The sequence below is a fragment of the Mandrillus leucophaeus genome, unplaced genomic scaffold (genome assembly GCF_000951045.1).
Source record: "Mandrillus leucophaeus isolate KB7577 unplaced genomic scaffold, Mleu.le_1.0 Scaffold207, whole genome shotgun sequence".
NCBI lineage: Eukaryota > Metazoa > Chordata > Mammalia > Primates > Cercopithecidae > Mandrillus > Mandrillus leucophaeus.
In genome coordinates, this window is record NW_012102110.1 from 1,603,487 (window position 1) to 1,616,032 (window position 12,546).

At 37.4% G+C, this 12,546-nt stretch overlaps 1 protein-coding gene across 2 annotated transcripts in view; it reads left to right on the forward strand.

The window, feature by feature from the left end:
* Positions 1 to 12,546, forward strand: part of POU2F1 (POU class 2 homeobox 1) — a 174,161-nt gene that overhangs the window by 119,948 nt on the left and 41,667 nt on the right. For both annotated transcript variants that reach the window (XM_011979902.1, XM_011979901.1), the window contains 4 exons: positions 167 to 286; positions 2,353 to 2,541; positions 4,306 to 4,432; positions 11,080 to 11,174. In XM_011979902.1, the coding sequence (XP_011835292.1) occupies positions 167 to 286; positions 2,353 to 2,541; positions 4,306 to 4,432; positions 11,080 to 11,174 (531 nt within the window). The remainder of the gene's footprint in view (positions 1 to 166; positions 287 to 2,352; positions 2,542 to 4,305; positions 4,433 to 11,079; positions 11,175 to 12,546) is intronic.

Consider the following 12,546-nt stretch of genomic DNA (forward strand, 5'->3'; position numbering starts at 1 on the left):
CTTACTATGTGAAACTAGGAAGATACAAAGAAAAGAAAGGAGGTAAACCAGAACTCATGACTGAGTAAGTCCATGGTTTAAAGGATTCCTAAAAGATGGGGTTTTAAGTACATTTCTTTTAATCAACTATTTGCAATCTTTTATTTCCTACCCCACTCCACCTCAGTCTAAATCTAATGAAGACTCGGGGGATTCACAGCAGCCAAGCCAGCCTTCCCAGCAGCCTTCAGTGCAGGCAGCCATTCCCCAGACCCAGCTTATGCTAGCTGGAGGACAGATAACTGGGGTAAGTGTTGACTGAGAGAATTATAATAAACTTTTTCTGTGTCAGAACTGCCATTGGCCAATATCTGATTAGAATTTTTCACCATAGCTGGCAGTAACATGGCTATGCCTGGCACTATTGTGTCTTTAAGGAACTTCCTACACTGTACATAGCTCTGAAAAAGGAATTATCTTTGTCATAAGTTTTCAGGATATCTTTTGTTAGAATTGTGGATGCTCTGGATAAATTACAACTTTATTAAACCCCCGTTTCAGGTGTCGCTTCATCTTGCAATGGAGTAATTATCATATAGTTGAGATCATTACACTGAAAATGGCAGTTGTCCATTTGGCGTTAAGACATCACTGCAGGGTAGAAGTTAAAGAATGGATTAGTACCTGCAAAAGAAAAACTTTTTTCTTTAAGTTACTGTGTAATGGTCTAAAATAAAACATGTGGCTTCATATCCTAACTCTCCAACTTACCGTGTGCCTAATTACTTCATTTTCCTCTACCTCAGTTTTCCTTCTGTTAAATGGAGATACTAATAATACCCATCTTACATTATGTTGTGAAGATTGGAGATAATACTATAAAGCTTATAGAACAGTGCTTTGCATGTAGCATTCAACAAATGTTGTTTATTTTTATTCTTGATCTTAGCCAAAAGGCTGAGGTCTGTCATTTATTTTTTATTGTTAATAAATTGACCTGTGTGACTATATTAAGCTTTTAAGTTTTCAGCTGTCTTTTCTCTAAGGCACCATTCAAAATATTTTTCCAATGTTGAAAATTTGTGTATTAAATTATCTTTGTGGGGATTGGTTTAGGGCAATAGTAAGGAATAGTTATTATTCAATTCACATCGCATTAACTCCCAAGAATTTTCTGGGGTTTTTTTTTCTGTTTCTTTTTTTTTTTTTTTCCAGTTGTGTATTTTGTCAGTGGACAACTGTTTTAAGAACTGTTGCAAAATTGTTTACAAAAATCCCATCAGTAGAGATGTATGTATGTATATATATTATATAAAAATTAAAAATATATCTATACTTTATATATACACATATCCCTTAAAGGGTTTTGAGTTTTTGAATGGTTTGGTTTTGAGCCTTATGTTTCTAATGCACAAATTGTGTTTGATTCTTTTAGAGGAGGTTGTGGCACTAAGTGACTGTACATATACTTCAGAAAATTATGGTTCCATCTTATTTGATCAATCAGAACATGTCACCAAAAGAAAAGTAGAACACACTTACTATGATTTAAGTGTGTTTGAAATAAGTTGCATTATGAAAGCAAGTTTAAATATGCTGTAAATACATTTCCTACTTTACTATTTGGGTCTTGTTTTTGGTGACTAGTGTCTACAATAGTAAGAGGGAGTTGGGATTCTAAGTTCCTGTGGCTGGAGCTTCTATTAAACCTGGGCATTCGGGTTCATTTGCATGTAAAGAGAACAGCTATCACCACCTGTTTCATAGAGATAATGTGTTGGGAAGGAGATGTAAAGTTGCAGAGACTCAATGCTTTCAATCACAGAAAAGATTGTATTAGGGAGGGGCCTGTAGGGAGACTTGTAAAAGAAACAAATGGAGCTCATATTCTTTAGTCATATCTTTGGACTTAATGGAAATGATGGAATATGGCAGGGATTCATGCTAATAGGAAGCAGCTGGGCCTTATCAGTTCTTTCCTTGGTTATATCCAGCATCCTTGTTCCTCATTCATCTGACTAATCACTTGCTGTTCGGTTGGGTGTAAATTTCTTTTCATATCCTGTCAGCGGTGATTCTTTTTTTTTTTTTTTTTTTTCCTTGCTTACTAGTTAATTACTTTCTTGACCAAACCCTAGGGCCCTGGACAAGCTTGAATGATTAAGTCCAGAGTGGGGACCACCATTTTAATTTAAATGTTCTGCTAGTAATGGTGGTTTGATCACTGATGAACATTTTAGCTGTCTGCTAAGCATGTGAAGTGGGGTCGCTGGGGACTAATATCATTTGAGTTACCTATTACAAAGCAGTTGACTCGCATTGGGAGACTTTCTCCTTCAACACTTTCCCATTATGTGTTCTGATTTTGTTTAGCTTACTTTGACGCCTGCCCAGCAACAGTTACTACTCCAGCAGGCACAGGCACAGGCACAGCTGCTGGCCGCTGCAGTGCAGCAGCACTCCGCCAGCCAGCAGCACAGTGCTGCTGGGGCCACCATCTCCGCCTCTGCTGCCACGCCCATGACGCAGATCCCCCTGTCTCAGCCCATACAGATCGCACAGGTGAGTAAGGAACTCCAATAGCGGGAGCAGCAAGTGAGGAATAAAGTGGCAGGTTTTATTTAATGTTAAATTAACTTTTTGATTGTTAGTGTGGGGCCTTAACTGCCTGAGGAGCTCTGGATCAGTGAGGTAAGTGGTACCCTTCCTTACCACTGAATTAGAAGTAATGTTTGTTTGCTTATTGTAGTTGATATTATAAACATATAGCTGATTATTTGAATAACTATTTATATTGACAATTCTTGAATAATTAGCTGGCATATTTTTGAAGCAGGGGATTACTGTATTTATTTTAATTAGCTAATTACAGCAGACATGAATTTTTTTCATGTGCTCTGCGGTGAATGTTGCCACCCATGTATGAGAGAAACAGTGAGTAATCTCTGCTATGGAGTGATTAACATTGTGGAGAACATGATTGCATTAGAATGTTGTTTGGTTTCAGTTTTCACATTTTAGGGCAAAGTATCTAGAGATAATAAAAATTTATTTAAGAAGCGCTGGACATGGTGCCTCACACCTGTAATCCCAGCACTTTGGGAGGCTGAGGCCGGCAGATCTCGAGGTCAGGAGATCGAGACCATCGTGGCTAACACAATGAAACCCCGTCTCTACTAAAAATATAAAAAACTAGCCGGGCGTGGAGGCAGGCACCTGTAGTTCCAACTACTCAGGAGGCTGAGGCAGGAGAATGGCGTGAACCCAGGAGGCGGAGCTTGCAGTGAGCCGAGATTGCGCCACTACACTCCAGCCTGGGTGACAGAGTGAGACTCCATCTCAAAAAAAAAAAAAAAATTTATTTAAGAAGCATACACAATAGTACCAAGGAGGAAAATAAATAAAATCTTTTATCTCAGGAAGAGGAAAAAGGTGTAAGTAGTTGTACCAGTAAAATATATGAAGAGTTATGAGTCTAATTGTTAGACAGCTGTCTTTATGCCTGTCAGAAAAGACTCAGAAATGGACTTAACTTCTAGCAAGAGTTTGACTAACCATTTAAAAAGAACTAACTATAAGAGTAGAGATATCAGACTAGTCTTTATACAGTCTTTATCAAGATAATGTTTTGATTTTGGCCACTTTCTCATCACCAGATAAATGTTTTTAGTGCCAGCTGTGAGACCTTATATGAACATTAGTCTAAATAAGATAACGTACATGAAACACTTTGAAAATTATAAAATAGTAGGCCAATGTAAGGTGCTATTGTTGTTAGGGATCAAATTTTTATGTGGATAGCTATTTTTTGTTTTAAAAAATTGAATACTTTAGAACATGTGGAAAAGGGCAAAAAAATTGAATACTGATTTTTTCAGTTAAGTTAGATAAGCTGTTGTCAAATGTCATAAGTCATTATAGGCCTTTTATTGATGGAAATTCAGATATAATGCGATTAATTTTTATTTAAGAGAATATCAAATATTTAAAAACCATTTTCTCACTTGATTTTTAAAACTAGTCTTTATGTGATAAAAAACAGAAGTATATTTGTTCTGAGGGAATTTTAAAGAACCTTTGAAAATTAGGCTTATCATAACAATATATGTCAGTCCACAAAAATAGTAAGTAAGTTGCAGAGGCTCCAGGTTGCTTCACATGCTTTGTCAAGCACACACACAGCATACCCTGTTTGGAATATGAAAGCATGCCAAGTATTTACTCTTCTTTATTTGGAGGTGACAGAAATCATCAGCTGGAAGCCTTATAATTAAGTGAACTTTTATTTCAGAATCTCCAATCCATGTTTTAATTCCAATTTTTCAGGATCTTCAACAACTGCAACAGCTTCAACAGCAGAATCTCAACCTGCAACAGTTTGTGTTGGTGCATCCAACCACCAATTTGCAGCCAGCGCAGTTTATCATCTCACAGACGCCCCAGGGCCAGCAGGGTGAGCTCCTCCTCAGAGCTAATTAGTGATATACCAAGGCTGTTCACTGAATGTTACACATGCATGAACTACTGTCATTTTGGCCCTGAAACTATTAGAACAATGTTTTTTATTAAATTTTGGTTGATTATAAACTTTTGTTTAAGAAAAATATATATATATATATTTTTTGGTCATAAATACCACATTATTGAAGGTTGTCCTGAACTGCCATTCATCTGCTTAATCACTAAGGAAGAACCAAGAGTTTGGCCAAAAGTCTAAGTGAAATTATTCAACATGCCAAACATAAATTGGATAAGTTGCTGCTAGTGTTTTAATTGTTTTTCATGGAGGTGTATTCAAAGAATATAGACTGAGTATTGAAAGTATGTGCTTCTAACCATTGTTTTTTAATTTAAGGAGGAAAGGCTTATAATAGAAACTACAAATTTTGTGAGTTATAAAAAACATCTTTGAGTCCTTTGAGTGGTAAATATTATATAATTAATATATCAAACAACCAATCTCGTGTGTAAGGTCGGTTAATGTAATCAGGGTGGAGAGTGTTGAGAGTATCAAGGCTTCAACCCAAGGAACATTAGTGCATCACTACTGATTCTGTATTATTTCTAAGTGGGGTTTTTTTTTGCCTTTTTTCTTCTTATTCATTCCAAAGTCTTTTGTCATTATTCTAGCATATGTTCAAGGTTCAAAGATGAGTAATTCAGTATTTACTTGCAGAGAGTTCACAATTTGGTGACAGGGAAACAGACCTAAATTGTGTTAGACTTGATATGCACAGAATGCTATGGGAACCAAGCAAAGAGACCCCTGTAACTTTGTGCTCAGATAAGTCTTCACAGTGAATTTGGGAAAATGCATTCATAGGCTTACAAAAGGGAGAATGTCAGTCTTGGAAAATGAACAGCATTTGCAAAGCTTAGAAACATGGGGGAAAAATCAATAAGCTGTGTTAGAGAACTATAAGTAGTGCCTTACAATGGCAGAAGAAGTTTGCATATACAGGTAGTAGTGAAATTTGAGCTCAGAAAGATTAGCAGAGACCAGATCATTAAAGAACCTTAGATAAGTTTCCAGGAGTTTGACCTTAAATCCTATAGCTTAGTGCTTCCTAAGATTGATATATTTAAGAGTCACTTGGTGGCCAGACGTGGTAGCTCACACCTGTAATCCCAGCACTTTGTGAGGCCAAGACAGGCAGATCATGAGGTCAGGAGATTGAGACCATCCTGGCTAACACGATGAAGCCCCATCTCTACTAAAAATACAAAAAAATTAGCCGGGCGTGGTGGCAGGTGCCTGTAGTCCCAGCTACTCAGGAGACTGAGGCAGGAGAATGGCGGGAACCCAGGAGGCGAAGCTTGCAGTGAGCCAAGATCGAACCACTGCACTCCAGCCTGGGCAACAGAGAGAGACTCCGTCTCAAAAAAAAAAAAAGGTCACTTGAGGGATTAGAAAAGTTTCCTGAGCCCTAACCCCAACCCCCCAATTATTTTTATTCTTATTTTTAAACTTTTAGGTTCAGGGTTACACTCAGGTTTGTTACCTAGATAAATTACATGTCATAGGGATTTGGTGTACAGATTTTTTCATCACCCAGGTAATAAGCATAATACCTGATAGGTAGTTTTTTCAATTCTCACCCTCCTCCCACCCTCTACCCTCAGGTAGACCCTGGTGGCTGTTGTTCCCTTCTTTGTGTCCGCAGGTACTCAAAGTTTTTATGGCTGTGTAGTATTCCATTGTGTATATGCACCACATTTTTTTAAATCCAGTCTAGTGTTGATGGATATTTAGGTTGATTCCATGTCTTTGCTATTGTGAATAGTGCTGCAATGAATATACGCACGGGTATGTGTCTTTATGGCAGAAAAATTTATATTACTTTGGGTATATACCCAATAATGGGATTGCTCTATCAAATGGCAATTCTAAGTTATTTGAGAAATCACCAAACTGCTTTCCACAATGGCTTAACTAATTTACATTCCCACCAGCAGTGTATAAGTGTTCCCTTTTCTCCACAACCTTGCCAGCATCTGTTATTTTTTGAGTTTTGTTTTTTGTTTTTTGGGATTTTAAGAGACAGAGTTTCACTCTTGTTGCCCAGGCTGGAGTGCAATGGCGCGATCTCAGCTCACCGCAACCTCCGCCTCCTGGGTTCAAGCAATTCTCCTGCCTCAGCTTCCCAAGTAGCTGGGATTATACGTGCCTGCCACTATCCCAGGCTAAGTTTTGGTTTTTAGTAGAGATGGGGTTTCACCATGTTGGCCAGGCTGGTCTCAAACTCCTGACCTCAGGTGATCTGCTCATCTCGGCCTCCCAGAGTGCCAGGATTACAGGCATGAGCCACCACTTTTTTTTTTTTTTTTTTTTGAGATGGAATAAATAGGAAATTGATTCACAGGCTCCTCGTTCTTGCTTTATTTGGTTGGTTTGTTTGTTTTTGAGATGGAGTTCAATGGCATGATCTTGGTTCACTGCAACCTCTGCCTCCCGGATTCAAGCAGTTCTCCCTCAGCCTCCCAAGTAGCTGGGATTACAGGCATGTGCCACCACACCCAGCTAATTTTGACAATTTTTTTTTTGAGACAGTCTTGCTCTGTCAACCAGGCTGGAGTGTAGTCCACAATCATGGCTCACTGCAGTCCCAGCCTCTTGGGATCAATCAATCCTCCCACCTTAACCTTCAAAGCAGCTGGGACTAGTGTGTACTCTCTCACCTAGCTAATTTAAAAAAAAAAAAAAAAAAATTTTTTTGTAGAGACATGTCTTGCTGCGGTTGCCCAGACTGATCTTGAACTCCTGGGTTCAAGCAATCCTCGTGCATCAGCCTCCCAAAGTGCTGAGTTTCTAGGCATGAGCCACTGCATCTGGACTCACTTTGAGGAGTCTAATGTGAAAGGCCCAATATCTTCCAGTAAGAAAGTCTTCTGTAAACTCTGCTAAACCACAGATTTAATCAGAAAAGTGGCATTTCCAAGTTTGTATTTAATAAAGTTCGTGTTGAAACTTGGGTAGGAAAAACTGGTAAATAAGTAGGTAGAGGGGACAGGACCTGGTGGCCAGTTATATTTGATTAATGATAGGAAAGAGGTATCTAGGTATAATGCCTGGGTTTTTAGGAAACTACAAGGGTTGATAGGTTCAGAGGAAATATAATATATGTAGTATTAGAAGAGCCTTGGTGAAACCAACCTTTTAGGTATGAAGGATTAAGTAGATTCAAAAGATACTGCATTTTCAGAAGTCAAAAACTGGTGGAGAGTGGTAGTCGCAATGGAAGAAAATTCCAAGAGGGAAGGAGAAAGTGACCTAGATGAGAAAGACTTAGGAAGGGCAATGCTAAGTGTGTTTATTAGATTTGTTAGATTTGTTAAGATGGAATGAGATTGCCTTCATTCACTTGCAGCAAAGCCAAGAGCATTGTCTTTCCCTTTTCAAATCTGGGACCTCATTTTATTTCAATTTTATTTGTCTCAAATTAAGATAGTAGAAATAATGAATGACTGTTCATTCTGATTTTTTGGTATTTGCAAAGGTATATATATGTTTTTAAACCCTCCCCCAACTTCCAGACTTTTACAAGATTGGGAAAATAGCACAGATAATTGCTATGATTATATAACTGTAACTGTCTAGAATCTAATTTCAAGCAAGGGAAATCTAAGCCTTTTCCTCAACTGTTTTTCATGGGAAAATTCTTACTGACAGACTACTGAACTTGAGTCGTAATTTATTGGTGATCTCATTCTGCCCTATCTACTCTCACAACTAATTATGAAAATAATCAAAGAAATGTTCTTGGTTAGAAAACTGTTCATTTGAGTTTTGTTTGGGTTTTTGTTGTTTAGGTAAGGGAAGGTGGCAAGCATTGTTTCTTGTTTTTTGTGTTTTGTTTTTGAGACAGAGTCTCGCTCTGTCGCCCAGGCTGGAGTGCAGTGGCGTGATCTCGGCTCACCACAACCTCTGCCTCCAGGGTTAGAAGGATTCTCCTGCCTCAGCCTCCCGAGTAGCTGGGACTACAGGCGCCCGCCACCACACCTGACTGATTTTTTTGTATTTTTAGTAGAGACGGGGTTTCACCGTGTTAGCCAGGATGGTCTCCATCCCCTGACCTCATGATCCACCTGCCTCAGCCTCCGAAAGTGCTGGGATTACAGGCGTGAGCCATGGCGCCTGGCCAAGCATTGGTTTTTTAAAAGTTCTAAACCTCTATGGGCCCTTTCAGCCTTTTCAGCTGACCTTGTTTGGGGGTAAAACGTAAGGTTTGAATTTGTTTACATATCTGCTTTTGTCTCTTACAGATTAAACTAACTTTCATTGTTAAACTTTAAAGAAACTCCTATGTTGAAATAGCCTATGTTTAATAATGGGACTTCATTTCTGACCTTTGTGCTCTCTACTCTTTTTTTTTATTTTTTTGAGAGGGAGTCTCGTTTTTTCACCCAGGCTAGAGTGCAGTGACCCAGTCTTGTCTCACCACCTTCTCTGCCTCCTGGTTTCAAGCGATTCTCTTGCCTCACCTCCCAAGTAGCTGGGATTATAGGTGTGTGCCACCACCCCCGGCTAAATTTTGTATTTTTGGTGGAGATGGGTTTCACCATGTTGGCCAGGCTGGTCTTGAACTCATGACCTCAAGTGATCTGCCCGTCTCGGCCTCCCAAAGTGCTGGGATTACATGCATGAGCCACCATGCCTGGCCTTCTCTTTCATTTTTTATTATTGTTTTTGAATATTCTTTAGTCTTTAGCCTTTTCAAAATAGTTTTACTTAATTAGTTTTAATCGTTAACATAAAATACAGTTTTGTTTTTTTCTCTAGACTACCCTTCAGTATTTTACAAACCAGTAAAGTTTGATACTTTAATTAATTCACTCAAAAAATTAGTTGAGTGTCTGCTGTGTCATATAGTGCTCTAACAGTTAGGGATGTATTTTGAACAAGATGCAGGTTCTGCCCTCATTAAGAAACGTCAACTAGTAAACATGTAAACAAATGGTTTAGATAACAATTAGTACTAGTCGGGTAGCAGATCATAATAATCTAGTAATGGTTAACCTAAAGAAGAATGGGCCTATGGTCTGGAAAAGCCTCTCTGGAGAAGCAATATTTGAATTGGGAACTGATGAGGAAGGATGAGGGGGAGGTTACCACACCTAGAATCTGAATGAAGAGTCTTGTAGGCAAAGGAATGTAAAACACCTGAGATGGGAACAGCTTGACCTGATCTAGGAAAAGAAAAGCCAGAGTTGCTGGAGTTGAGTGAGTCAAAGGAAGTGGTAGAAGTTGAGACATGAGAGCTAGACAGGGCCAGATACCTAGGGTTGCGTAGATTTTATTCTAATTCTAATATAAGGCCATGACAGCGTTTTAATTGGGAAATGATATGATTATAAAGATCACCCTAACTATTATATGGAGATTGAACTACAGGGAGACACTTGGGGAAGCAGGATGGTCATTTAAACTTCCATAAGCCTGCCTTTTAAGAAATGTTTGTAGTAATATATACTGAATTTTATTTAATCATATTTGCTTCAATATGTATTTCACTTGCCCCAGGACCGGCAAAAGTCAGGGTTCTTTAGAAAAGTTCAAACCTATTTTATATATTTATCTTATTTGTGACCTACATTATGAAATAAATATTAGTATCTTTTGATAGCTTAAATTTAGGCTGTGCTTAGTTACTTATAAATAAATGACAAATTATGTGGCTAATCTCTGGCAGGCTTAAGTGTTCTGGCTGTTGTCCTACATATTCCAACATTTAATATATCCAAATTTAGTAACCTAAGGAAATCATAATTAGGAAGGTATTGCCTCAGATAATCTTATCACATGTTAAAAAAAATGGTAACATCCCTTTTGTTTGGTGTGCTTTGTTGAATACTTTCTACCATTGCTGTTATCACAGCAAACATAATCTTGTATTTAGTATTTTAGCAACAGCATTTTATCTGAAACTCTGTGGGTTAAATCCTTAAATACAGACATTCTGAGTTGGTCCTCTATCAGGTTCTGAAAATAAAAAGCCATGTATTCGAGTAATTGAGCATATTCTACAAACAGAGAGTTTGTATTTCTCCTTTGAATGTCAGTTTGTCATCATGAAGCATTGGTGGCATTACATTATCAATTGTTTGAAACTAAGATAGTTCAGTGTTAGTGCAGATATTAATAGAATATTTTACATTTCAACTTTATTATCACCAACAGACAAATGTTTGATAAAGAGAACTTGAAATGCTTCTTTTCCTCTGGTCCAACATATGCTGGCAGTTTCTAATGGATTCTAGGTTAAGAAGTTGAGCTCTTTTTGGAATTTCCAACTCTTTCTATCTAGAGTAGTTTTTTACTTTCATCCCACTCTTTCCTAAAATAAAGGATTGACCTATCACAGAGCTTATTCGGATTATGCTAAAGACATACCAGTTTTAATTTAATGTTTTATATCTTCTCTTCCAAATTGTAAAACAAGATTGAATGTAAGGCAAATAAGATAAATAAGAGTTTTGATACCAGTAACACTACCAGAGATCAACTGAAAATTTTCAGCTCATTTTCTGATTCTTTCTTTCTTTTGCCATGTGTTCAAAGAAATCTTTAATATTTCTGGATAACATGTTTTTCTTCTACAGGTCTCCTGCAAGCGCAAAATCTTCTAACGCAACTACCTCAGCAAAGCCAAGCCAACCTCCTACAGTCGCAACCAAGCATCACCCTCACCTCCCAGGTCAGTTTTCTTCTATGGGAGCCGCTTTCTCTTATCATGTTGTTTGGGGAGACATTTGGACTTTTAATTTTTTAAAAATCTAATAAATCTAATAATTCAGTCTTTGAAAACTGACCAGAAAATCCAAGCTAGGCTTAATCAGCTTAATAAAGCAATGCCAGCAAATCAATATAGTTTTTGAAAATCTTCAGAGTTTCTGTTTTCGTCTATGTTCATAAAGAATAACTGTGTTAGCAGTAAATGAGTAATGAGTTGTAGCCATGTGACATCTCCCCTCACCATACTTGGCAGTAGATATTACCACTTAAACTGGAAACCTAGTTAGCCTCAGTTAAAATCCATTGTTACCCTTTACTCTTTCTCAGAAACTGCAAAGAAATTTTGATCTCTGTATTTTCTTTTTTCTCAATGCTTTTATGGCTCTTTAGCGCATTTCTACTAGACCATATAAACACTATAATTATATAAAAACAAATCTTAGGCATAAAGAGGTTTAAATTATAGACCTAGTTCCACTTCTTATCTAGCTGTTGCTTTGAACATGTCATTTTACCTCTCTGGACCTCAGTCTTCTCATCTATAAATTAGGTGACTGGACTGGCTGATCCTGAATTTCCTAGCTCGGACTTTCTTTGTCTGCAGTACGGAAGTTATCACTTAATACTAACACATTACCAGATGTGACAGAATTCAGCATCCATTTATGATAAGAACTCTTGCAAACTAGATATAGGGGTAACTTTCTTAACCTGGTATACAGCATGTACAAAAAAAAAAGAAAAAAAACCAATATCATACCTAACGAAAAACTGAATACTTTCCCCTAAGATCAGAAACAAGACAAAGTGACCAGTTGCCGCTTTTATTCCACATTATACTGAGGGTGCTAGTAATGCAATAAGACAATAAAATGAAATATTAATAAATGACATAGATTAGAAAGGAAGAAGTAAAACTGTCTGAGTTGCTAGATGACATGATTGTCTATTTAGAAAATCCTAAGGAATCTACCAAAAAAAGCTACTGGAATAAGTGAGCTTAGCAAGTATGATACAAAGTCAATATATAAAAATCATTTACATTTCGATACACTAGCAGTGAGCATTTGGAAATTGAAATTTAGAAAAAGAAATTTACAGCACTTAGGGATAAACTTAACAAAATATTTGTAAGGCCTATACGTTGAAAACTGTAGAACATTACTGCATAAAATTAAAGACCTATAAAATAGAAAGAAGTAATGTGTTCATGAATCAGAAGACTTAAGTTGTTAAAATGTCAGGTTTTCCCAAATTGACCTCTAGATTTAACACAGACTCAACCAATACCTAGCAGCCTTTTTTTGTAGAAATTTGCATACTGTTTCTAACAT